Source organism: Macaca fascicularis, chromosome 7, assembly GCF_037993035.2.
Source record: "Macaca fascicularis isolate 582-1 chromosome 7, T2T-MFA8v1.1".
In the NCBI taxonomy this organism is placed as follows: domain Eukaryota; kingdom Metazoa; phylum Chordata; class Mammalia; order Primates; family Cercopithecidae; genus Macaca; species Macaca fascicularis.
The window spans coordinates 28,407,945-28,429,321 of record NC_088381.1 but is presented as its reverse complement, the minus strand read 5'-3'; the positions used below and the strand labels follow the sequence as shown (position 1 = coordinate 28,429,321).

At 43.6% G+C, this 21,377-nt stretch overlaps 1 protein-coding gene across 2 annotated transcripts in view; it reads left to right on the top strand.

Moving 5' to 3' along the window:
- The first annotated feature begins 741 nt into the window (after positions 1 to 741).
- Positions 742 to 21,377, top strand: part of LEO1 (LEO1 homolog, Paf1/RNA polymerase II complex component) — a 39,961-nt gene continuing 19,325 nt past the window's right edge. For both annotated transcript variants that reach the window (XM_005559572.5, XM_015452832.4), the window contains exons 1-6: positions 742 to 840; positions 11,626 to 12,381; positions 15,936 to 16,040; positions 17,730 to 17,824; positions 18,420 to 18,565; positions 20,273 to 20,357. In XM_005559572.5, coding sequence (XP_005559629.1) covers positions 783 to 840; positions 11,626 to 12,381; positions 15,936 to 16,040; positions 17,730 to 17,824; positions 18,420 to 18,565; positions 20,273 to 20,357 — 1,245 coding nt within the window. In that variant the 5' untranslated portion in view covers positions 742 to 782. The remainder of the gene's footprint in view (positions 841 to 11,625; positions 12,382 to 15,935; positions 16,041 to 17,729; positions 17,825 to 18,419; positions 18,566 to 20,272; positions 20,358 to 21,377) is intronic.

Genomic DNA, 21,377 nt, shown 5'->3' with positions numbered 1-21,377 from the left:
ACCGTCCGAGTTCAAGCTATTCTCCTTCCTCAGCCTCCCGAGTAGCTGGGACTACAGGCGCCCGCCACCACACCCGGCTAATTTTTTGTATTTTGGTAGAGACGGGGTTTCACTGTGTTGCCCAGGCTGGTCGCCAACTCAGGAGCTCAGGCAATCCGCCCGCCTTCGCCTCCCAAAGTGCTGGGATTACAGGCGTGAGCCACCGCTCCCGGCCAAAAAAATGGTCATTTAAAGCTTAAAAAAGCTATTTGTTAACATGGATATTATTTTTAAATGAATTAACTTAAAATTTTATTACCGTATTAGTAAGACTACAGTAAATATCAATAGCTGTACCCCACGTAAACAAAAGCTCTTTGGCGTCCTCAACAGTTTTTAAGAGGGTGAAGGGGTTTGGGATGAAACAACTGGAGAATAGCTGCTCAGTAAGGAACAAAGGGCTTCAGGCCTGACTCGCGATAGGTTTAATCCAGCCAGAGGCCCTTCCCCAGGGAGCCCCAGTCACCGCCCAAACCATCCGCACCCGCACCCACATCCGAACGCAGGACGCCCCGCCCCCCGGTAAGAATCCTGGCAAATAACAGACATTGACGAAATGGCCTGGCTTGTATACCATACACACCCGGGAGAGGCTAGGTTCACTGGGCAAGCGAAAACTAGGTCACAGAAGGAAAAGAGTGTCTTCAGCGAATCTTTGCGACACTGTCGTGTTTCGGTGATTCCGTGCCGTAAAGAGAGGCCGGGAGCTGCCCCAGCCGAGGCAGCAGCGGACGTGAGCGACAATGGCGGATATGGAGGAGCTCTTCGGGAGCGACGCCGACAGCGAAGCTGAGCGTAAAGGTGGGTTCACTGGGCTTCGGAGGATGGGTGCGTGGCAGGCCTTCCGCTGTGGGAGCCAGACAACCGTGGAGGCTCCGGCGCCGCGGGCAAGAGGTGGCATTTCCTCCACTCCTGCCTCAGCGCCCCCTGCACTCCCGGAGGTGCCATCCTCCTCCGGCGGGCGGGATGGAGAGTCAGACACAGTCTGCGCCTCGAGGCTCTGGGTGTCGGTGGAGTTGATGGTGCCTGGGAGCTTGTGGAGCGAAGGGGGCGCAGGGCAGTGGTGGAGGTGCAGGCGAGCCTGCGCAGCGCGGGTAGGAACGTTGGTGTCCTGTTCCGCCTTGCCTTGCACAGGCCAGCGCAGAGTAAGAGCTGTTTGTGAATGAATGGAAATGAATGCAGGAATATGGGATGGGGTAGGCGAATTTACAGAGGACCTCAGAATGCCCTCTTGAATGAAACCAAAGCATGGTGTGATCGGGTGCTTGAGATGTCTGAATGAGGGGTCTGGGACGGATAATGGGATGGGATTACAGATAGATGTTTCACATTGGAGAGTATATGTTCTCTAAGAGCTTGTACAGGAACTACAGAATTTCCGGAGTCTGTGATGTTAGATTGGGGAGTGCATGGGGTCTGTGTGCCGAGAGGAGGAATGAAGGATTTGTTGATGAAATGAATGAATTAGTGTATGTGCATGGTGCATGGAAGTATTTCTGGCACAGGATTGTGGGTGTTTTTTTAAAGTTTACTTTTTTAGAGACAGGATCTCACTCTGTTGTTCAGGTTGGCCTTGAACTTCTGGGCTCAGGCCATCCTTCTGCCTCAGCCTTCAAGTAGTTGAGACTACGGGCACTTGAAATATGAATAGGAGCTATTTGAAGTGAGAAAGAACCCAAGACCAAGTTCAGAATTCTTGCAACCCTCTAGGCTCCAAGCAGTGTATCTGTGTACCTTTTTTCCTTAGTAAAATGCATTGTTCGGTGGTTCTTTTTTTTTCCTCCTCCATTTCCTCCAACTCCAATTTATTCATCATTTCTAGAGTGTAGTGAAGGCAGCACTAGGTTGAGGTACAGAGAACTAAATTCTAGTGTGAAGGCTTTACAGGGATGGGTATCCAGGAGATGCTAGTCAGGATAAGTGTGGAAATACAGAGCTCCGTATACTAACTCTTGTTCCACTACCTTTGCTCATGTTTTCATTTTTTCCTCATTTTTACTTGTGTATATCCCATTCACCCTTCAAGGCACAGTTCTATGTGAACCCTCCCATGGCTAATTTCCATGAAGTTATGAATTAATTTGATAAGTGTTGATCCCCTATTGTGTTCCAGCTGATTTTGAGGGCACAATGAAAAGATGATCCCCTTACCTCCCAGCTTACATCAGTGCTTAATACATAATTGATTAACTGGATGAGTAGAAACAATAGTTTCATAAGGTGTACCCTGCAGTGCTGTTGCATTGCAAACTCGGTGTATAGGGAGGTGAGGAGTGGAGCTGGTTGCATCTCTGGGCTTCATGTTTTACCTTCTTGTAAGTCCACTGAGACTTTCTTCCAGGATTTACTTCCAAATCTGGTATGCTATCCTTGAAGATTGCTCTTGGTCCTGAAGATTGTATGGATATGATTCCTTTTATGCCTAGCATATTTCATTATCTCCCTGGTCTGTGGGAGTTGTGGAAAATAACTACATCTGATAACTCTTGTTTTTTTAGATGGAGTCTTGCTCTGTCGCCCAGACTGGGGTGCAGTGACCCGATCTTGGCCCACTGCAAGCTCCACCTCCTGGGTTCACGCCATTCTCCTGCCTCAGCCTCCTGAGCAGCTGGGACTACAGGCGCTGGCCACCACGCCTGACTAATTTTTTTTTTTTTGTATTTTTAGTAGAGACGGGGTTTCACCGTGGTAGCCAGGATGGTCTCTATCTGACCTTGTGATCCGCCTGCCTCGGCCTCTCAGAGTGCTGGGATTACAGGCGTGAGCCACTGTGCCCAGACTACATCCGATAACTCTTATTTTAACATGAGTAGAACTTCTACCTAGGCCTAGCATGCTGCTTCCATGTATAAATATGCCAGTTCTTAATTTCTTTCAACAATGTTTTGTAGTTTTCATTGTATAAGTCCTGCATTTCTTAGGTTAAATTTATTACTAAGTATTTTATTCTACTGGATACTATTGGAAGTGGAATGGTTTTCTTTTTCTTTCCTTTTTTCTTTTTTCTTTCTTTTTTTTTTTTTTTGAGTTTCACTTGTTGCCCAGGCTGGAGTGCAATGGCGCGATCTCAGCTCACTGCAGCCTCCGCATCCCAGGTTCAAGCAATTCTCCTACCTCAGCCTCCTGAGTAGCTGGGATTACAGGCGCCCACCACCATGCTCAGCTAATTTTTGTATTTTTAGTAGTGATGGAGTTTCTCCATGTTGGCCAGGCTGGTCTCGAACTCTCGACCGCAGGTGATCAGCCTGCCTCAGCCTCCCAGAGTGCTGGGATTACAGGCGTGAGCCACCACGCCTGGCTGCAAGTGGAATGGTTTTCGTAATTTCATTTTGAATTATTTAATGCTAGTGTATGGAAATACAACTGATTTTTGTATGTTGATCTTATATTCTGCAACCTTGCTGAATGTATGAGCTGTAATCTTCTTTTGTGTGTGTGTGTGTGTGTGTGTGTGTGTGTATTCTTTAGGATTTTCTATATATAAGATCATGTTGGCTGGGTGCTCACACCTGTAATCCCAGCACTTTGGGAGGCCAGGACAGGAAGACCACTTGAACCAGGAGTCCAAGGCTGCAGTGAGCTATGATTGTACCAGTACATTCCTGCCTGAGCAACAGAGCAAGACCCTGTCTCTTAAAAAAAAATCTTGGGAGGTGGAGGCGGGTGGATCACTTGAGGTCAGGAGTTTGAGACCATTCTGGCCAACATGGCGAAATCCCGTCTCTAATAAAAAGACAAAAGTTAGCCAGGTGTGGTGGCACACGCCTGTCGTCCCAGCTACTTGGGAGGGTGAGGTACAAGAATCACTTTAACCGGGGAGGCAGAGGTTGCAGTGAGCTGAGATCACACGACTGCACTCCAGTCTGGGTGACAGAGGAAGACCCTGCCTGAAAAAAAAAAAAGAAAAAAAACCCATATCTATGAAAGAGACAGTTTTACTTCCTTTCCAATTGGTGTGCTTTTAATTTCTTTTTCTTGCCTAATTGCCACAGCTAGAACTTTTTGTGAAATGTTGAATAGGAGTGGTGACAGTAGACATCATTGTGTTGTCTCTGATCTTAGGAAGAAACCATCTAGGGTTCCACCATTACATATGATGTTATCTGTGAGTTTTTTTTTGTAGATGCTTTTGATCAGGTTGAGGAAGTTCACTCCTGTTCCTAGTTTGTTGAATGGCATCAAGAGAAGGTGTTGGATGTCAGATGCTTTTTCTGCATTGATGATCACATGATTTTTTTCTTTATTCTTTATATAGTGTTTCGCTTTGATTCATGTTTAGATATTGAACTACCTTTGTAATACTAGGATAAATCCCACTTGGTCATGATGTATATTCCGTTTTTTTTTTCTCTCTCTTTTTTTGAGACGGGATCTTGCTCTGTTGCCCAGGCTGGAGTGCAGTGGCGCAACCTCAGCTCACTGCACCCTCTACCTCCAGGACTCAAGCCATCCTCACACCTCAGCCTCCTGAGTAACTGGGACTACAGGCACATACCACCACATCCAGCTAATTTTTGTAATTTTAGTGGAGGTGGGATGTTGCTATTTTGGCCACACTGGTCTTGAACTTCTGGGCTCAAGTGATCTGCCCACCTCAGCCTCCCAAAGTGCTGGGATTACAGGTGTGAGCCACCTCACCCAGCTTGGTATATATTCTTTTAATATGCTTTAGGGTTTGATTTGGGAGTATTTTTTAAGTGGTTTTTTCATCTCTATTTTGGTGGATAATTTGTCTGTAGTTTTCTTGTGATGTCTTGTTCTGCCTGTGGTAGAAGGGTAATATTGACCTCATAGAATGAGGTAGGAAGTGTTCTTCACTTCAGTTGTTTGGCAGAGTTTGAGAAGGATAGGTGTTAAATCTTTAAAAACATTCAGTAGGATTTACCAGTGAAAGCATCTGGTCTTGGGCTTTTCTTTGGTGGAAAATTTCCCATTATTGATTCAAACTCTTGGTTATAGGTCTATTCAGATTTTCTATTCCATTTTGAATCAGTTTTGATAATTTGCGTGTTTCTAGGAATTGATCAGTTTCATCTAAGTTGTCTAATTTGTTATTATATCGTAGTTTATAGTATTCTCTTATAATCCTTATTATTCCTGTAAAGTTGGTAGTAATGTCCTCACTTTGATTCTTGATTTTAGTAATTTTAGTTTTCTTTTTTTTTCTTTGTCATTCTAGCCAAAGCCTTGTCTGTTTTTTGATGCTTTCAAAGAACAGACTTTTGGTTTAATTAATTTTCTTCATTGTTTTTCTATTCTCTATTTCATTTATCATTGCTCTAATTTTTTTTTTTTTTTTGAGATGGAGTTTCGCTCTGTTGCCTAGGCTGGAGTGCAACAGCATGATCTCGCCTCACTGCAACCTCCGCTTCCTGGGTTCAAGTGATTCTCCCGCCTCAGCCTCCTGAGTAGCTGGGATTATAGGTGGCTGCCACCACGCCCGGCTAATTTTTGTATTTTTGTAGAGATGGGGTTTCAGCATGTAGGCCAGGCTGGTCTTGAACTCCTGACCTCAGGTGATCCACCCGCCTCGGCCTCCCGAAGTGCTGGGGATTATAGGCGTGAGCCACCGTGCCTGGCCTCTAATTTATTATTTCCCTCTTTCTGCTTGTTTTGGGTTTAGTTTTCTTTTCAGTTTATTAGTTTTCTTTTTCTGATTACTTAAAGTGAATGAATGGTTAGGTTATTGACTTGAGATTTTTTTTTTTAAACAAAGATTTTTACAGATATATATGTGTATGTATATATATATATTTTTTTGTTTTGTTTTGGTTTTTTTTTTTTTGAGACGGAGTTTCACTCTGTCACCCAGGCTGGAGTGCAACAGCATGATCTCGGCTCATTGCAACCCCCGCCTCCCGGGTTCAAGCAATTCTCCCGCCTCAGCCTCCTGAGTAGCTGGGACTACAGGCACGTGCCACTACACCTGGCTAATTTTTGTATTTTTCGTAGAGATGGGATTTCACTATGTTGGCCAGGCTGGTCCCGGACTCCTGACCTTGTGATCCACCTATCTCAGCCTCCCAAACTGCACTGGGATTACAGGCATGAGCCACCATGCCCAGCCTAATTTTTTTGAGCACCTTGAGGACTGTTTTCATTGTATCCTTAAGTTTTTTCCCCCCAACCTCTGGGAGCACAGAACATGTTTCCTTATGTATTGGTATGCTGTGTTTTCTTTTTTCTTTTTTTTTGGGATGAAGTCTCGCTCTTGTCCCCCAGGCTGGAGTGCAGTGGCACCATCTTGGCTCACTGCAACCTCTACCTCCCAGGTTCAAGTGATTCTTGTGCCTTAGCCTCCTGAGTAGCTGGGACCACAGGCATGTGCCACCACACCCAGCTAATTTTTTTGTTTTTTAGTAGAGACTGGGGCTTCACCATGCTGGCCACGCTGGTCTCAAACTCCTAACCTCATTGTATCCGCCCGTCTCGGCCTCCCAAAGTGCTGGGATTACAGGCATGAGCCACTGTGCCTGGCCTGTGTTTTCATTTTTATTTGTCTCAAAATATTTCCTAATTTTCTTTGCGATTTCTTTATTTTTTTATTTTTTGAGACAGAGTCTTTCTCTGGTTGCCCAGGCTGGAGTGCAATGGCGCGATCTTGGCACACTGAAGCCTCAACCTCCCTGGCTTAAGTGATTCTCCCACCTCAGCCTCCTGAGTAGCTGGGACTACAAGTGCATGCCACTGTGCCTGGCTATGTTTTTTCTTCTCTTTTTTTCTTTTTTTTTTTTTTTTTGGTATTTTTAGTAAAGATGGGGTTTGCCATTTTGCCCAGACTGGTCTCGAACTGCTAGACTCAGGCAATCTGCCCCCTTCAGCCTCCCAAAGTGCTGGGATTATAGGTGTGAGCCACTGCACCTGGCCCTCCATGTGATTTCTGTGAGTCCTTAGTTGTTTTAAAGTGTGTTGTTTAATTTCCCCAAGTTTATGAATTTTTCAGATTTCTTTTTGTTACTGATTTCTAATTTTAATTCACGTGTGGTCAGAGAATGTATTTTGTATGATTTCGGTTTTTTAAAATGTTTGAGACTTGTTTTGTATCCTAGCATGGTCTGTCCTGGAGAATGTTCCATATGCACTTGGGAAGATGCTATTGTTGGATGCAGCGTCCTGTTGATTGTCTGTTATGTCTAACTGGTTTATAGTGTTGCTCAAGTCCTGTGTTTATTGATCTTTAATCTAGCAGTTCTATCCATTATTTTATTTTTTTGAGACAGGGTCTTGCTCTGTCACCCAGGCTGGAGTGCAGTGGCGTGATCTTGGCTCACTGCAACCTCTGCCTCCCAGGTTCAAGTGATTCTCCTGCCTCAGCCTCCCTAGTAGCTGGGATTACAATAGGTGTGTGCCACCACACCTGCTTAATTTTCGTATTTTTAGTAGAGACGAGGTTCACCATATTGGCCATGCTAGTCTTGAACTCCTAACCTCAAGTGATCTGACCACTTCGGCCTCCCAAAGTGCTGGGATTACAGGCGTGAGCCATCATGCCTGGCCAGTTCTATCCATCTTTGAAGTCTCTGACTATTATGTTGAACTGTCTATGTTTCCCTTCATTTCTCTTTGTTTTGTTTTTAGGTGCATATGTGTTTATAATTATTATATCTTCATGATGGATTTAATGATCCTTTGTCTTTTGTAACAATTTCTGTTATAAAATCTGTTTTGTCTAATATTAGTATACCTACTACAGCTCTCTTTTGGTTACTGTTTACATGTAATATCTTTCTGTCCTTTTGCTTTCAACCTGTTTGTGTATTTGGTTCTAAAGTGAGTCTCTTGTAGACAACATATATCTAGTTGTTATTTTCATCACCCCCAAATAAAACACTGTGTTCATAAAGCACTTACTCCCCATATGCTCCTTCCTCCAACCCCTGTCTGCTATTGTTTCTGTACTTCTCTGTTCTGGGAATTTCATACAAATTGAATCATGCATTGTGGTCTTTTGTGTCTGGCTTCTTTTACTTAGCATAATGTCTTCAAGGCATTGTAGCTTGTATCAGTACTTCATTCATTTTTAATGACTTAATAATATTCCATTGAATGTATATATCCTAAATTTGTTAATCCATTTATCTATTGATGGACTTTGGGTTGTTTGAATTGTGCTACTGTAAACATTCTTGGTTCAGGCAGGCGGATTTGCCTGAGCTGGGGAGTCGAAGACCAGCCTGGGCAACATGGTGAAACCCTGTCTCTACTAAAAATACAAAACGTTAGCCAGGTGTGGTGGTACTTGCCTGTAGTCGCAGGCACTCAGGAGGCTGAGGCATGAGAATCACTTGAACCCGGGAGACAGAGGTTGGAAGTGAGCTTAGATTGTGCCACTTTACTTCAACCTGGGTGATAAGGTGAGACTCTGTCTCCAAAAAAATAAACCAATAAATTCATGTACATGTTTGGGTGCCTGTTTTTAATTTTGGGAGGAGGGTATTATGTAGGAGTGCAGAGTCATATGGTAAATCTTTAATATTTTGAGGAGCAGCCAAACTGTTTTCCATAGTGGTTGAGCCATTTTACATTACCACCAGCAATGCACCAGGGTTCCCTTTCCCCACATCTTTGCCAACAGTTATTTTAAGTTTTTATTTCTTTCTAAAATAGCCATCCTTGATGTTATCAAGTGGTGTCTCATTGTGGTTTCAGTTTACACTTTGCTGAAGGCTAATGATGTTGAACCTCTTTTTTTTTTTTGACGGAGTCTCAGTCTGCCGCCGAGTAGCTGGGATTACAGGCACCCGCCACCATGCCCTGCTAATTTTTGTATTTTAAGTAGAGATGGGGTTTTGTCATGTTGGCCAGGCTGGTCCCGAACTCCTGACCTCAGGTGATCTGCCTGCCTGGGCCTCTCAAAGTGCTAGGTTCAAGCGATTCTCCTGCCTTAGCCTCCCGGGTTCAAGCGATTCTCCTCCCTTAGCCTCCTGAATAGCTGGGATTACAGGCGCCTGCCACCACACCCTGCTAATTTTTGTATTTTTAGTAGACATGAGGTTTTGCCATTTTGGCCAGGCTGGTCTCAAACTCCTGACCTCAGGTGATCCACCTGCCTCGGCCTCTCACAGTGCTGGGATTACAGGTGTGAGCCACTGCATCCGACCATTGAACATCTTTTCATATACTTATTGGCCATTTGTGTAACTTTGTTTGGAGAAATGTCTATTCAAGTCCTCTGTCTGTTTTAAAAAATTGGTTTTAGGCCGGGTGCGGTGGCTCACTCCTGTAATCCCAGCACTTTGGGAGGCTGAGGTGGGTGGATCACCTGAGGTCAGGAGTTCGAGACCAGCCTGGCCAACATGGTGAAACCTCGTTTCTACTAAAAATACGAAAGAAATTAGCCAGGTGTGGTGGCGTGTGAGCCACTGCGTCCGACCATTGAACATCTTTTCATATACTTATTGGCCATTTGTGTAACTTTGTTTGGAGAAATGTCTATTCAAGTCCTCTGTCTGTTTTAAAAAATTGGTTTTAGGCCGGGTGCGGTGGCTCACTCCTGTAATCCCAGCACTTTGGGAGGCTGAGGTGGGTGGATCACCTGAGGTCAGGAGTTCGAGACCAGCCTGGCCAACATGGTGAAACCTCGTTTCTACTAAAAATACGAAAGAAATTAGCCAGGTGTGGTGGCGTGTGCCCATAAACTCGGGAGCTGAGGCAGGAGAATCGCTTGAGGGAGGCAGAGGTTGCAGCGAAACAAGATTGACCACTGTACTCCAGCCTGAAGGATACAGAGAGACTCAGTCTCCAAGAAAACAAACAAAAAACACAAAAAAATTGGTTCTATTGTTGAGTTATAAATGTTCTTTGTATATTTTGGGTAGTAGACACTTATCAGATACATGGTTTGCAAATATTTTCTTCCATTCTGTAGGCTGTTTTTTTCACTTTCGTTTTTTTTTTTTTTGAGATGGAGTCTCACTCTGTCGCCCAGGCTGGAATGCAGTGGCGTGATCTCAGCTCGCTGCAACCTCCACCTTCCAGGTTCAAGTGATTCTTCTGCTTCAGCCTCAGCCTCCCAAGTAGCTGGGACTACAGGCGTGCACCACCATGCCTGGCTAATTTTTGTATTTTTAGTAGAGACGGGGTTTCACCATGTTGGCCTGGCTGATCTCAAACTCCTGACCTCAGGTGATCTGGCCAGCTTGGCCTCCCAGAGTGTTGGGATTATAGGCATGAGCCACTGCGTCGGGCCTACTTTCTTAATAACGTCCTTTGCTGCACAAAAGTTTTTCATTTTGTGGAAGTCCAATTTATGTTTTCTTTTGTCTTTCATATCACCTTAGTTTTTGAAGCATAATTGTACTGAATATAAAATTCTTGGTTGACAGTCTTTTTAGCACTTTGAATGTGTCCTCTTATGGTTGCCTCTGGGCTTCCTTGGTTTCTGATGAAAAATCAGCTGTTACTCTTATTGAGGGTTCCTCATATCGGATGAACTGCTTCTCTTTTGCTGCTTTTGGAATTGTTTCTTTGTCTTTGACAGTTTGATAACAGTGTATCTAGGTGTGAACCTCTTTAACTTTATCCTACTTGTCATTTGTTGAACTTATTGGATGTGTAGATCTATATTTTTCATAAATTTGGGAGGTTTTCAGCTATCGTTTATTTATTTATTTTTTTGAGACAGAGTCTCGCTCTATCACTCAGGTTGGAGTGCAGCGGTGTGGTCTTGACTCACTGCAACCTCCACCTCCCAGATTCAAGTGATTTTCCTGCTTCAGCCTCTCAAGTAGCTGGGATTACAGGCTTGCACCACCATACCCAACTAACTTTTGTATTTTTAGTAGAGATGGGGTTTTACCATGTTGGCGCGGCTGGTCTCGAACTCCTGACCTCAAGTGATCTGCCCACCTTGGCCTCCCAAAGTGCTGGGATTACAGGTGTGAACCACCGTGCCTGGCCTCAGCTATTATTTATTTAACAATTTTTTCTGCCCATTTCTCTTCTTCTGAGACTCCATTATGCATACAATGGTATAACTTAAGTGTCCCATAAATCTTTTAGGTTCTGTTCATTTCTCTTTATTCTTTTTTCTTTCTGTTTCTCAGACTGGACAGTCAAATTGACGTTATCAAGTTTACCGATTCTTTCTTTTTCCTGCTCAAATCTTTGGTTGCGCCCCTCTAGTGACTCTTTGATTTTAGTTATTGTATTTTTCCTTTTCTTTTTCTTTTCTTTTCTTTTTTTTTTTTTTGAGACAGAGTCTCACTCTGTTGCCCAGGCTGTAGTACAGTGGCACTGCCTCTTCCGCCTCCAGGGTTCAAGTGATTCTCCTGTCTCAGCCTCCTGAGTAGTTGGGATTACAGGCGTGCACAACCACGCCCGGCTAATTTTTGTATTTTTAGTAGAGATGGGGTTTCGCCATGTTTGTCCGGCTGATCTCGAACTCCTGACCTCAGGTGATCTGCCCACCTCGGCCTTCCAAAGTGCTGGGATTACAGCCGTGAGCCACCACACCCAGCCTTAGAATGTTATTTCTAACAGTTTTTTGCCAGTTTCTTTATTGCTTTTATGTTGGGATGGACTTTGGGACTGCCTTACTCTGCCTTTTTTTTGCTGATGTTATCCTATGTTTACATGATCCCATAGATTCTGATTCTGGATCTGACTCAGATTCTGATCAAGAGAATGCTGCCTCTGGCAGTAATGCCTCTGGAAGTGAAAGTGATCAGGATGAAAGAGGTGATTCAGGACAACCAAGTAATAAGGAACTGTTTGGAGATGACAGTGAGGACGAGGGAGCTTCACATCACAGTGGTAGTGATAATCACTCTGAAAGATCAGACAATAGATCAGAAGCCTCTGAGCGTTCCGACCATGAGGACAATGACCCCTCGGATGTAGATCAGCACAGTGGATCAGAAGCCCCTAATGATGACGAAGACGAAGGTCACAGATCTGATGGAGGGAGCCATCACTCAGAAGCAGAAGGCTCTGAAAAAGCACATTCAGATGATGAAAAATGGGGCAGAGAAGATAAAAGTGACCAGTCAGATGATGAAAAGATACAAAATTCTGATGATGAGGAGAGGGCACAAGGATCTGATGAAGATAAGCTGCAGAATTCTGACGACGATGAGAAAATGCAGAACACAGATGATGAGGAGAGGCCTCAGCTTTCCGATGATGAGAGACAGCAGCTATCTGAGGAGGAAAAGGCTAATTCTGATGATGAACGGCCAGTAGCTTCTGATAATGATGATGAGAAACAGAATTCTGATGATGAAGAACAACCACAGCTGTCTGATGAGGAGAAAATGCAAAATTCTGATGATGAAAGGCCACAGGCCTCAGATGAAGAACACAGGCATTCAGATGATGAAGAGGAACAGGACCATAAATCAGGTAATACATTTATGAGAACCAGAATGGCTCAGAAAGAAGCATTCAGCCACAGCAGGGACCCATTTAGTCTTCTTTCATTCCCATCTTTGTTACCCTGCTTTTTCCCTTCTGTCCCTCCCTTTCAAACTTTTCTAACTCTAGAATACATTTTGCTTCTTTTAAATCTTTCTAATCTACTTATTCTTTCTTACTGCTTTCCCTTCCATTTGTTCATTGATGGGTCTGGGGAAAAACAATTTAAAGAGGACTTAAAATTGAGTCTTAGAGAGAGGGATATGGTGTAAGAAGAGCTACGTAATGAGTTAAGTTGGTTCCATTTCTGTGGATAACTGAAGAGCATGCCTCATGTGAGAGAATAGATTAGCCTGGGAAAAAACAATCCCATTGAAATGTCCCCCCACAGAGCAGCTGTACCGAGATGTGGGCACCATTGCTGCCGTTCAGCTTTTTGAGATCCAAAATTTGATCATCCAGAGATGGTCAAGCTCTAAGGAGTTTACTCAAACTAGTCAAATTTACAAGATATTAATATATAAAATCGAATTGCAAAATTGTTTCAAGAGGCTCAGTTTTTTCTCCCTTATCATCGTATGTTTCCCCAGGGGCAAATCTACAGTAGATGCCAAATTATAATAATCAGGAGGTTGCCTGGGGAGTATAATATGTAGAAAGTACAAACATGGCTGGGTGATCTTAGTGGACAGTGTCACTGAGCCAAGACAGATTGATGTGCGTATCCTCACCCTACAGAGACGAGCTAGGATTAGAGCACCCATTCCCTAAAGACTACAGGAGGCATACACCTGAACTGTGGTCCTGGACCCTGCTTTTATCATTGCCATTTAGACTATTCTGCTCAAGTTAACACATTCTTCATATAGAATGTATAAAAAATTAGAGATCATATTTCTTTGTATTATATAAAAGTTACCTTAATTGAGTTGAAGTCTTCCTGAAGTGATACCTGGATTGCTTCATTTCCATAGGTGATTGATTATATTAATTATATTTTGATCCTATCTTCTCAGCTTAAATAGCATCTAACACACACCTCACAGGACAGCATTCAAAAACCACATCTTGGTGTTATTAGAAGAGGAGGGCAGCATATTTCCAGAGATGAATATAGATCTGTGTAGACTATGGGACTGCAGTAAGTTTTGAATAACTAAATCAGAGTAGAGGTTTTTTTTTTTAAATAACCTTTTTTTTTTTTTTTTTTTTGAGACGGAGTCTGGCTGTGTCCCCCAGGCTCACTGTGAGCTTCGCCTCCCGGGTTCACGCCATTCTCCTGCCTCAGCCTCCTGAGTAGCTGGGACTACAGGCGCCCACTACCGCGCCCGGCTAATTTTTTGTATTTTTAGTAGAGACGGGGTTTCACCGTGGTCTCGATCTCCTGACCTTGTGATCCGCCCGCCTCAGCCTCCCAAAGTGCTGGGATTACAGGCGTGAGCCACCACGCCTGGCCTTTTTTAATACTTTAAGTTCTAGGGTACATGTGCACAACGTGCAGGTTTGTTACATAGGCATACATGTGCCATGTTGGTTTGCTGCACCCATTAACTCGTCATTTACATTAGGTGTATCTCCTAATGCTATCCCTCCCCCAGCCCCCAACCCCCCGACAGGCCCTGGTGTGTGATGCTCCCCATCCTGTGTCCAAGTGTTCTCATTGTTCAATTCCCACCTATGAGTGAGAACATGTGTTTGGTTTTCTGTCCTTGTGATAGTTTGCTGAGAATGATGGTTTCCAGCTTCATCCATGTCCCTCATGTCCCTGCAAAGGACATGAACTCATCCTTTTTTTTTTTTTTTTTTTTGAGACGGAGTCTCTCTCTGTTGCCCAGCCTAGCCTGGGAGTGCAGTGGCGCGATCTCGGCTCACTGCAAGCTCCGCCTCCCAGGTTCACGCCATTCTTCTGCCTCAGCCTCACGAGTAGCTAGGACTACAGGCTCCTGCCACCATGCCTGGCTAATTTTTTGTGTTTTTAGTAGAGATGGGGTTTCACCGTGTTAGCCAGGATGGTCTTGATCTCCTGACCTCATGATCCGCCTGCCTCGGCCTCTCACAGTGCTGGGATTACAGGCATGAGCCACCACGCCCGGCCACTCATCCTTTTTTTTTTGAGACGGAGTCTCTGTCACCCAGGCTACAGTGCAGTGGCACGTTCTTAGCTCATTGCAACCTCTACCTCCTGGGTTCAAGCAATTCTTCTGCCTCAGCCTCCTGAGTAGCTGGGATTACAAGCATGCACCACCACACCCAGCTAATTTTTGTATTTGTAGTAGAGAGGAGGTTTCACCATGTTGGTCTGGTTGGTCTCAAACTCCTGACCTCAGGTGATCTGCCCACCTTGGCCTCCCAAAGTGCTGGGATTACAGGCAAGAGCCACCATGCCTGGCCAAAAGTAGGGTTGTTTTTACTGTTATCAGAAACAATCTTTAAGGCTCATGTACTACATCCCAAATACTAGCAGACCAAGTCAAGGGCAGGGTCATAGTAGGGAACCTTGTAGCTGGTCATCCTGCTTATCTCTTACTAGTTCAACAGTGGTTCCACTGATTTTTGTGAAGTTTTTATGTAAACAATTGGACCTTCTAGAAATAATGATATATATGTCAGTTCCTTTCTAATATTTTTAACTTTTTTTCTCTGAAATTTCTTATGTAAATTTGATAATAAGTTTTAGTGCTACTTTTCTCATTTCTACCAAGTTGTTCTATTTGCAGAAGCCAGTATTTATTTATTTATTTATTTGAGACAGAGTCTCACTCTATCGCCCAGGCTGGAGTGCAGTGGTGAGATCTTGGCTCACTGCAACGTCCGTCTCCCATATTCAAGCGATTCTCCTGCCTCAGCCTCCTGAGTAGCTGGGACTACAGGTGCACGCCACCACACCCGGCTAATTTTTGTATTTGTAGTAGATATGGGTTTCACCATGTTGGCCAGGCTGGTCTTGAATTCCTGACCTCAAGTGATCCACCCACCTCGGCTTCCCAAATTGTTGGGATTACAGGAGTGAGCCACCATGCCTGGCACCAGTATTTATTTTAAGAATTCTATTTTTTAAATCAACACACACTAGAGTTGATTTTTTTTTTGGCGGGGGAGGGGGGTTCTGCATGTACAGCTCTATTCATGTTAACATCCCTATAGATTTGTATAACCACCATCACAATCAGGATACAGAATAGATGTTACCCTGAAAAACTGCCTTATGCTATCCGTTTTGAGTCACATCTTTCTGCTACCCCTAAACCCTGGCACCTACTGGTGCCTTTTATGTCACTATACTTTTGGCTTTTTGAAAATGTCATATAAATAGAGTCATACAGTAAATATGTAGTCTTTCAGATTGGCTTCTTTAACTTGGCATATAGCATTTTTGATTCATCCAGTTGGTTACATGTATCAGTAGTTCATTCCTGTTTATTGCTGAGTAGTAGTCCATTGTATGGGTGTATCACAATTTGTTTATCTCCAATATTGCTTTTAAAACACAAAATTCAACTAAGTTGACTGATTATGCAGAACTTCTAATTCTACCCTTATAGAATCTGCAAGAGGCAGTGATAGTGAAGATGAAGTTTTACGAATGAAACGCAAGAATGCAATTGCATCTGATTCAGAAGTGGATAGCGACACTGAGGTGCCAAAAGGTACCCCTATTATTATTATTTTATATATATATGTATATTTCCATACCTTTCTGCATTTAATTGTAGTGCATTTCTAACCCTGAGTGTGTTTATCCCAGATCGCAAGACCCACAGAAAAAGTGTGGATACACTCAGTGTACCCAGAGAAGTTATATAGCTATGAGAAGCTGCTCATGCTTAATTAGTTGAATAAGAACTTGCTTCTTTGTAGTTTTTTTTTTTTTTTTTTCCGAGACAGGGTCTCGCTCTGTCACCCAAGCTGGAGTGCAGTGGCGCAAGCTCAGCTTACTGTAACTGCTGCCTCCTGGGTTCAAGCAATTCTCCTCCCTCAGCCTCCTGAGTAGCTGGAATTACAGGAACGTACCACCATGCCTGGCTAAATGTTTTGTATTTTTAGTAGAGATGGGGTTTCACTGTGTTGGCCAGGTTGGTCTTGAACTCCTGATCTCAAGTGTTCCACCCACTTCAGCCTCCCAAAGTGCTGGGATTACAGGTGTGAATCACTGTGCCCAGTCTGTTTATAGTTAGAGTGAATTCATTATTAGGGGGCTGGCCTTCTTATTGGGGTGGAGGTTACAATGTCCATTCTTCAGTTTGAATGATGACAGTCTCAGTGTTTTGTTCCTAAGTTCTTAACAGATGAAGAAACTGATTCTTTGAGCTGTGAGTTAGATGAAGAGCTCATAAAAACCCAGTGTTGGCCAGGTGCAGTGGCTCACGCCTATAATCCTAGCACTTTGGGAGGCCAAGGTGGGTGGATCACTTGAGGCCAGGAATTCAAGACCAGCCTGGCCAACATGGTGAAACCCTGTCTGTACTAAAAATACAGAACATTAGCGGGGTGAGGTGGTATGCATCTGTAGTGCCAGCTACTCGGGAGGCTGAGGCACGAGAATCGCTTGTACTTGGGAGGCGGAGGTTGCAGTGAGCCGAGGTCACACCACTACACTCCAGCCTGAGCAAGAGTGAGACTCTGTCTCAAAACAACAACAGCAACAACACCACCTACCACCACCTACCACCACCACCACCACCACCACCACCACCACCACCACCACCACCACCACCTGGTATTATAAGTTGGAAGGATGAAAGTAGTTCTACCAGCCAGGTGTGGCAGCTTCCTTTTTCCTGCCTTAGCCTCCCAAGTAGCTGGGATTACAAGCACCCATCACCACGCCCGGCTAATTTTTGTATTTTTAGTAGAGATGGAGTTTCACCGTGTTGGTCAGGCTGGTCTCAAACTCCTGACCTCAAGTGATCCACCCGCCTTGGCCTCCCAAAGTGCTGGGATTACAGGCGTGAACCACAGTGCCTGGACTGTAATTTTGAATCTCGGATAGACGTACGGAAAATAGGTGTCTGTGGAGTGCTTCAGCCCCAACTTTGAGCATCTAGACTGTAGGAAACATTTGGGCTCCTGGGGAATAAAGGAAGGTGGGAGAACAAGGATGGTGAAAATGAAAGGAGAAATAAGTGCCTCCTGTGCAGCTTGCCTTTCACTAGATTTGCCCCCTTCCCTCTCCCCACACTGTCTTTTTGGGTCTTTTGAGAGCCAGGCTCAGCATTATGTTTTGGGTGGTTTTCTGATGCTGGTCCAGAAACCTTGGGAATGTGCCGAAGTGATGAGCTATGAAGAACCTTAGTTACAGATAGTAACACTAATGCCTTTTTCCTTCTGCATTGAAGATAATGGTGGAACCATGGATCTATTTGGAGGTGCAGATGATATCTCTTCAGGGAGTGATGGAGAAGACAAACCACCTACTCCAGGACAGCCTGTTGTAAGTCAATTACTAACATGAACTTATTCAAGGCCAAGTATAAAGTTTCAAAGGTGAAGAGTCTCCTTTATTCTAAGAAAGCAAGTTGATAACTGAATTCTAGTACAAAAATACAATGAACAGATGACTTTCTTCATTATGTAGGGAGCTCTTGGTTATAAGGGGAATGGAAATTGCCAAACATGAGGTTGGTGTCATGCCTTAGGGGACTGAACTGTGAGGACTTGTGATTTGAGAACCATTGACTTGAATGTTTTTCTTGCTCATGCCAAGAAGTGTCTGCTGTGTTGATAATCTTCTCTGGTTTTAATTGATAGAGTGACTTCATATTAAAGTGTTAATTTCACACTTTTGTTGATGAGTGTTTGGAAGATAGATTTATCATAAAGGAGATAGTTTCTTGAACTGAGGTATCCAAATTGATCTTGTTTCCCATTTTGTGTGTGGGTGGGTTCGGATGGGGACTGGGGGCTTCTTTAGTCCTAAAGTGATATGTAATTATGTTTCTTGCACCCCAGAGTAATTAAAGTGTGGAGGCTGAAGGGAGCCATTTCTAAGCTCCCATCAAGCTCCAAACTTCTGATTCTTTCACTAGGATGAAAATGGATTGCCTCAGGATCAACAGGAAGAGGAGCCAATTCCTGAGACCAGAATAGAAGTAGAAATACCCAAAGTAAACACTGATTTAGGAAACGACTTATATTTTGTTAAATTGCCCAACTTTCTCAGTGTAGAGCCCAGGTAAGGAAATCCATTAAAATTTTTTCAGGATGTTGAATAGAAATACATAGAATGTTTATTTTTCTTATTTCGCATTGAGTTTACAAATCACAAAAATGGAAAATTGATCATGTATCTCTGAAAAAATTAGTCAAGCACATCCTGAGATAGAAAAAATATGTATTGGTAGGGAGGCTTTTATTTTATTTTATTTTATTTTATTTTATTTATTTATTTTTTTTGAGACGGAGTCTCGCTCTGTCGCCCAGGCTGGAGTGCAGTGGCCAGATCTCAGCTCACTGCAAGCTCCGCTTCCCGGGTTCACGCCATTCTCCTGCCTCAGCCTCCCCAGTAGCTGGGACTACAGGCGCACACCACCTCGCCCGGCTAGTTTTTTTTGTATTTTTTAGTAGAGAGGGGGTTTCACCGTGTTAGCCAGGATGGTCTCGATCTCCTGACCTCGTGATCCACCCGTCTCGGCCTCCCAAAGTGTTAGGATTACAGGCTTGAGTAGGGGAGGCTTTTAATGCTATAACTGTTTTGAGCAGTTTGATACTTTCTTATGAATTAACAGACACCACAGGTCTTCAAGATATTTTTTTAAGTAGTACAACCTTGAAAAGGCTGAAATTGAAAGTGATGAAATTTGCTAGAGAAATGCCAGTGCCGCCAGGCGCGGTGGCTCACGCCTGTAATCCCAGCACTTTGGGAGGCCGAGACGGGCGGATCACGAGGTCAGGAGATCAAGACCATCCTGGCTAACACAGTGAAACCCCGTCTCTACTAAAAAAATACAAAAAACTAGCCGGGCGAGGTGGCGGGCGCCTGTAGTCCCAGCTATTCGGAAGGCTGAGGCGGGAGAATGGCGTAAACCCGGGAGGCGGAGCTTGCAGTGAGCTGAGATCTGGCCACTGCACTCCAGCCTGGGCGACAGAGCGAGACTCCGTCTCAAAAAAAAAAAAAAAAAAAAAAAAAATGCCAGTGCCCATTGTAGCAACTATTGTTGGTCTAGAAAAGGTAATGGTTTTGGACAATTAGACAGTGTTTGATGGGTATTATTTACTAAGTTTATTCAAACTCTTGTGCTTTAAAAAAATTTTTTTCCACAGGCACAATGATGTGGAAAACTAGAGCATATGTTGCCTATTCTTTGGCAGAATTACATAATAAGAAGAAAGGATATTTTGAATATTTACCCTTGCTTGTACTTTATTTCAAGCAATATGTATTAACAACAAGTTTTAAGAAGTAAAATTATTGGCTGGGCATGGTGGTTCACGCCTGTAATCCCAGCACTTTGGGAGGCCGAGGTGGGTGGATCACCTGAGGTCGGGAGTTTGAGACCAGCCTGACCAACATGGAGAAACGCCCTGTCTCTACTAAAAGTACAAAATTAGCCAGGCATGGTGGCACATTCCTGTAATCCCAGCTACTCGGGAGGCTGAGGCAGGAGAATCGCTTGAACCTGGGAGGTGGAAGTTGCAGTGAGCCGAGATCGTGCCATTGCATTCCAGCCTGGGCAACAAGAGCAAAACTCATCTCCAAAAAAAGAGAAAAGTAAAATTACTACTTCCTTGAAGTTAAGCATGAAGATATTGATCATTATGATTTAAAAAATTATATTATGATTTTTTGATATAATGGTATTTATTAATAGAGATGTTATTACATAGCAGTAATATTCTTTATAAAATATGATTAATAGTTTATTTGGAAAACAATTTGTAGACCTTTTGATCCTCAGTATTATGAAGATGAATTTGAAGATGAAGAAATGCTGGATGAAGAAGGTAGAACCAGGTTAAAATTAAAGGTACCATTTCATGCTTTTTCCTTTTTTTTCTTTTATAAAGTAAAACCTGGAGAACTAACTTGAAACTTGAGCTTTTGAAAGTGATTTTTTTAGGCCGCGGTGGCTCAAGCCTGTAATCCCAGCACTTTGGGAGGCTGAGGTGGGCAGATCACGAGGTCAGGAGATCGAGACCATCCTGGCTAACACGGTGAAACCCCGTCTCTACTAAAAATACAAAAGATTAGCCGGGCATGGTGGTGGGTGCCTGTGCTACTCGGGAGGCTGAGGCAGGAGAATGGTGTGAACCCGGGAGGCGGAGCTTGCAGTGAGCCGAAATCCAGCCACTGCATTCCAGCCTGGGAGACAGCGAGACTCCGTCTCAAAAAAAAAAAAAAAGTGATTTTTTTCACCTAACACTTCACTATATGGCTGTGTTCTTTTGATTGCTTTTGTTGACTATTAGGAGAAAATTTGTTGTACTAAATTCCCATTAATGCTTCTCTTTGATACCTCATACCATCTGGTCACACTATCCAAGGAGGGCCTCTAATCTTTTAAGTAAGGAGGCTGTAGGTTGAGTAGAAGTTTCATCTTTTTATTTTGAGACGTGGTCTTACTCTATCATTCAGGCTGGAGTACAGCGGCACAAACACAGCTCTTGGCAGCCTCATTGTCCTGGGTTCAAGTATCTTCCCATCTCAGCCTCCTGAGTAGCTGGGACTACAAAAAACATGCCACCATGCCCAGCTTTTGTTTTTTTTTTTTCCCGTAGAGATGAGGTCTTAGCTGTGTTGCCCAGGTTTATCTTGAACTTCTGAGCTCAAGTGATCCTCCCGCCTTGACCTCCCAAATTGCTGGGATTATAGGTGTGATCGCTACTGCACTTGGCCAAGTAGACATTTTAGAATTGAGTTGTACAAGGGAACAAGAGGTGGTTGAATGCATGATACTGAAACTGGAATTATGCATTTTCAGTTCTTAAATCTGAAGGATTTCCCATAAATTTCTTATTTTCCAGTGGGTATATATATATTTTTTGAG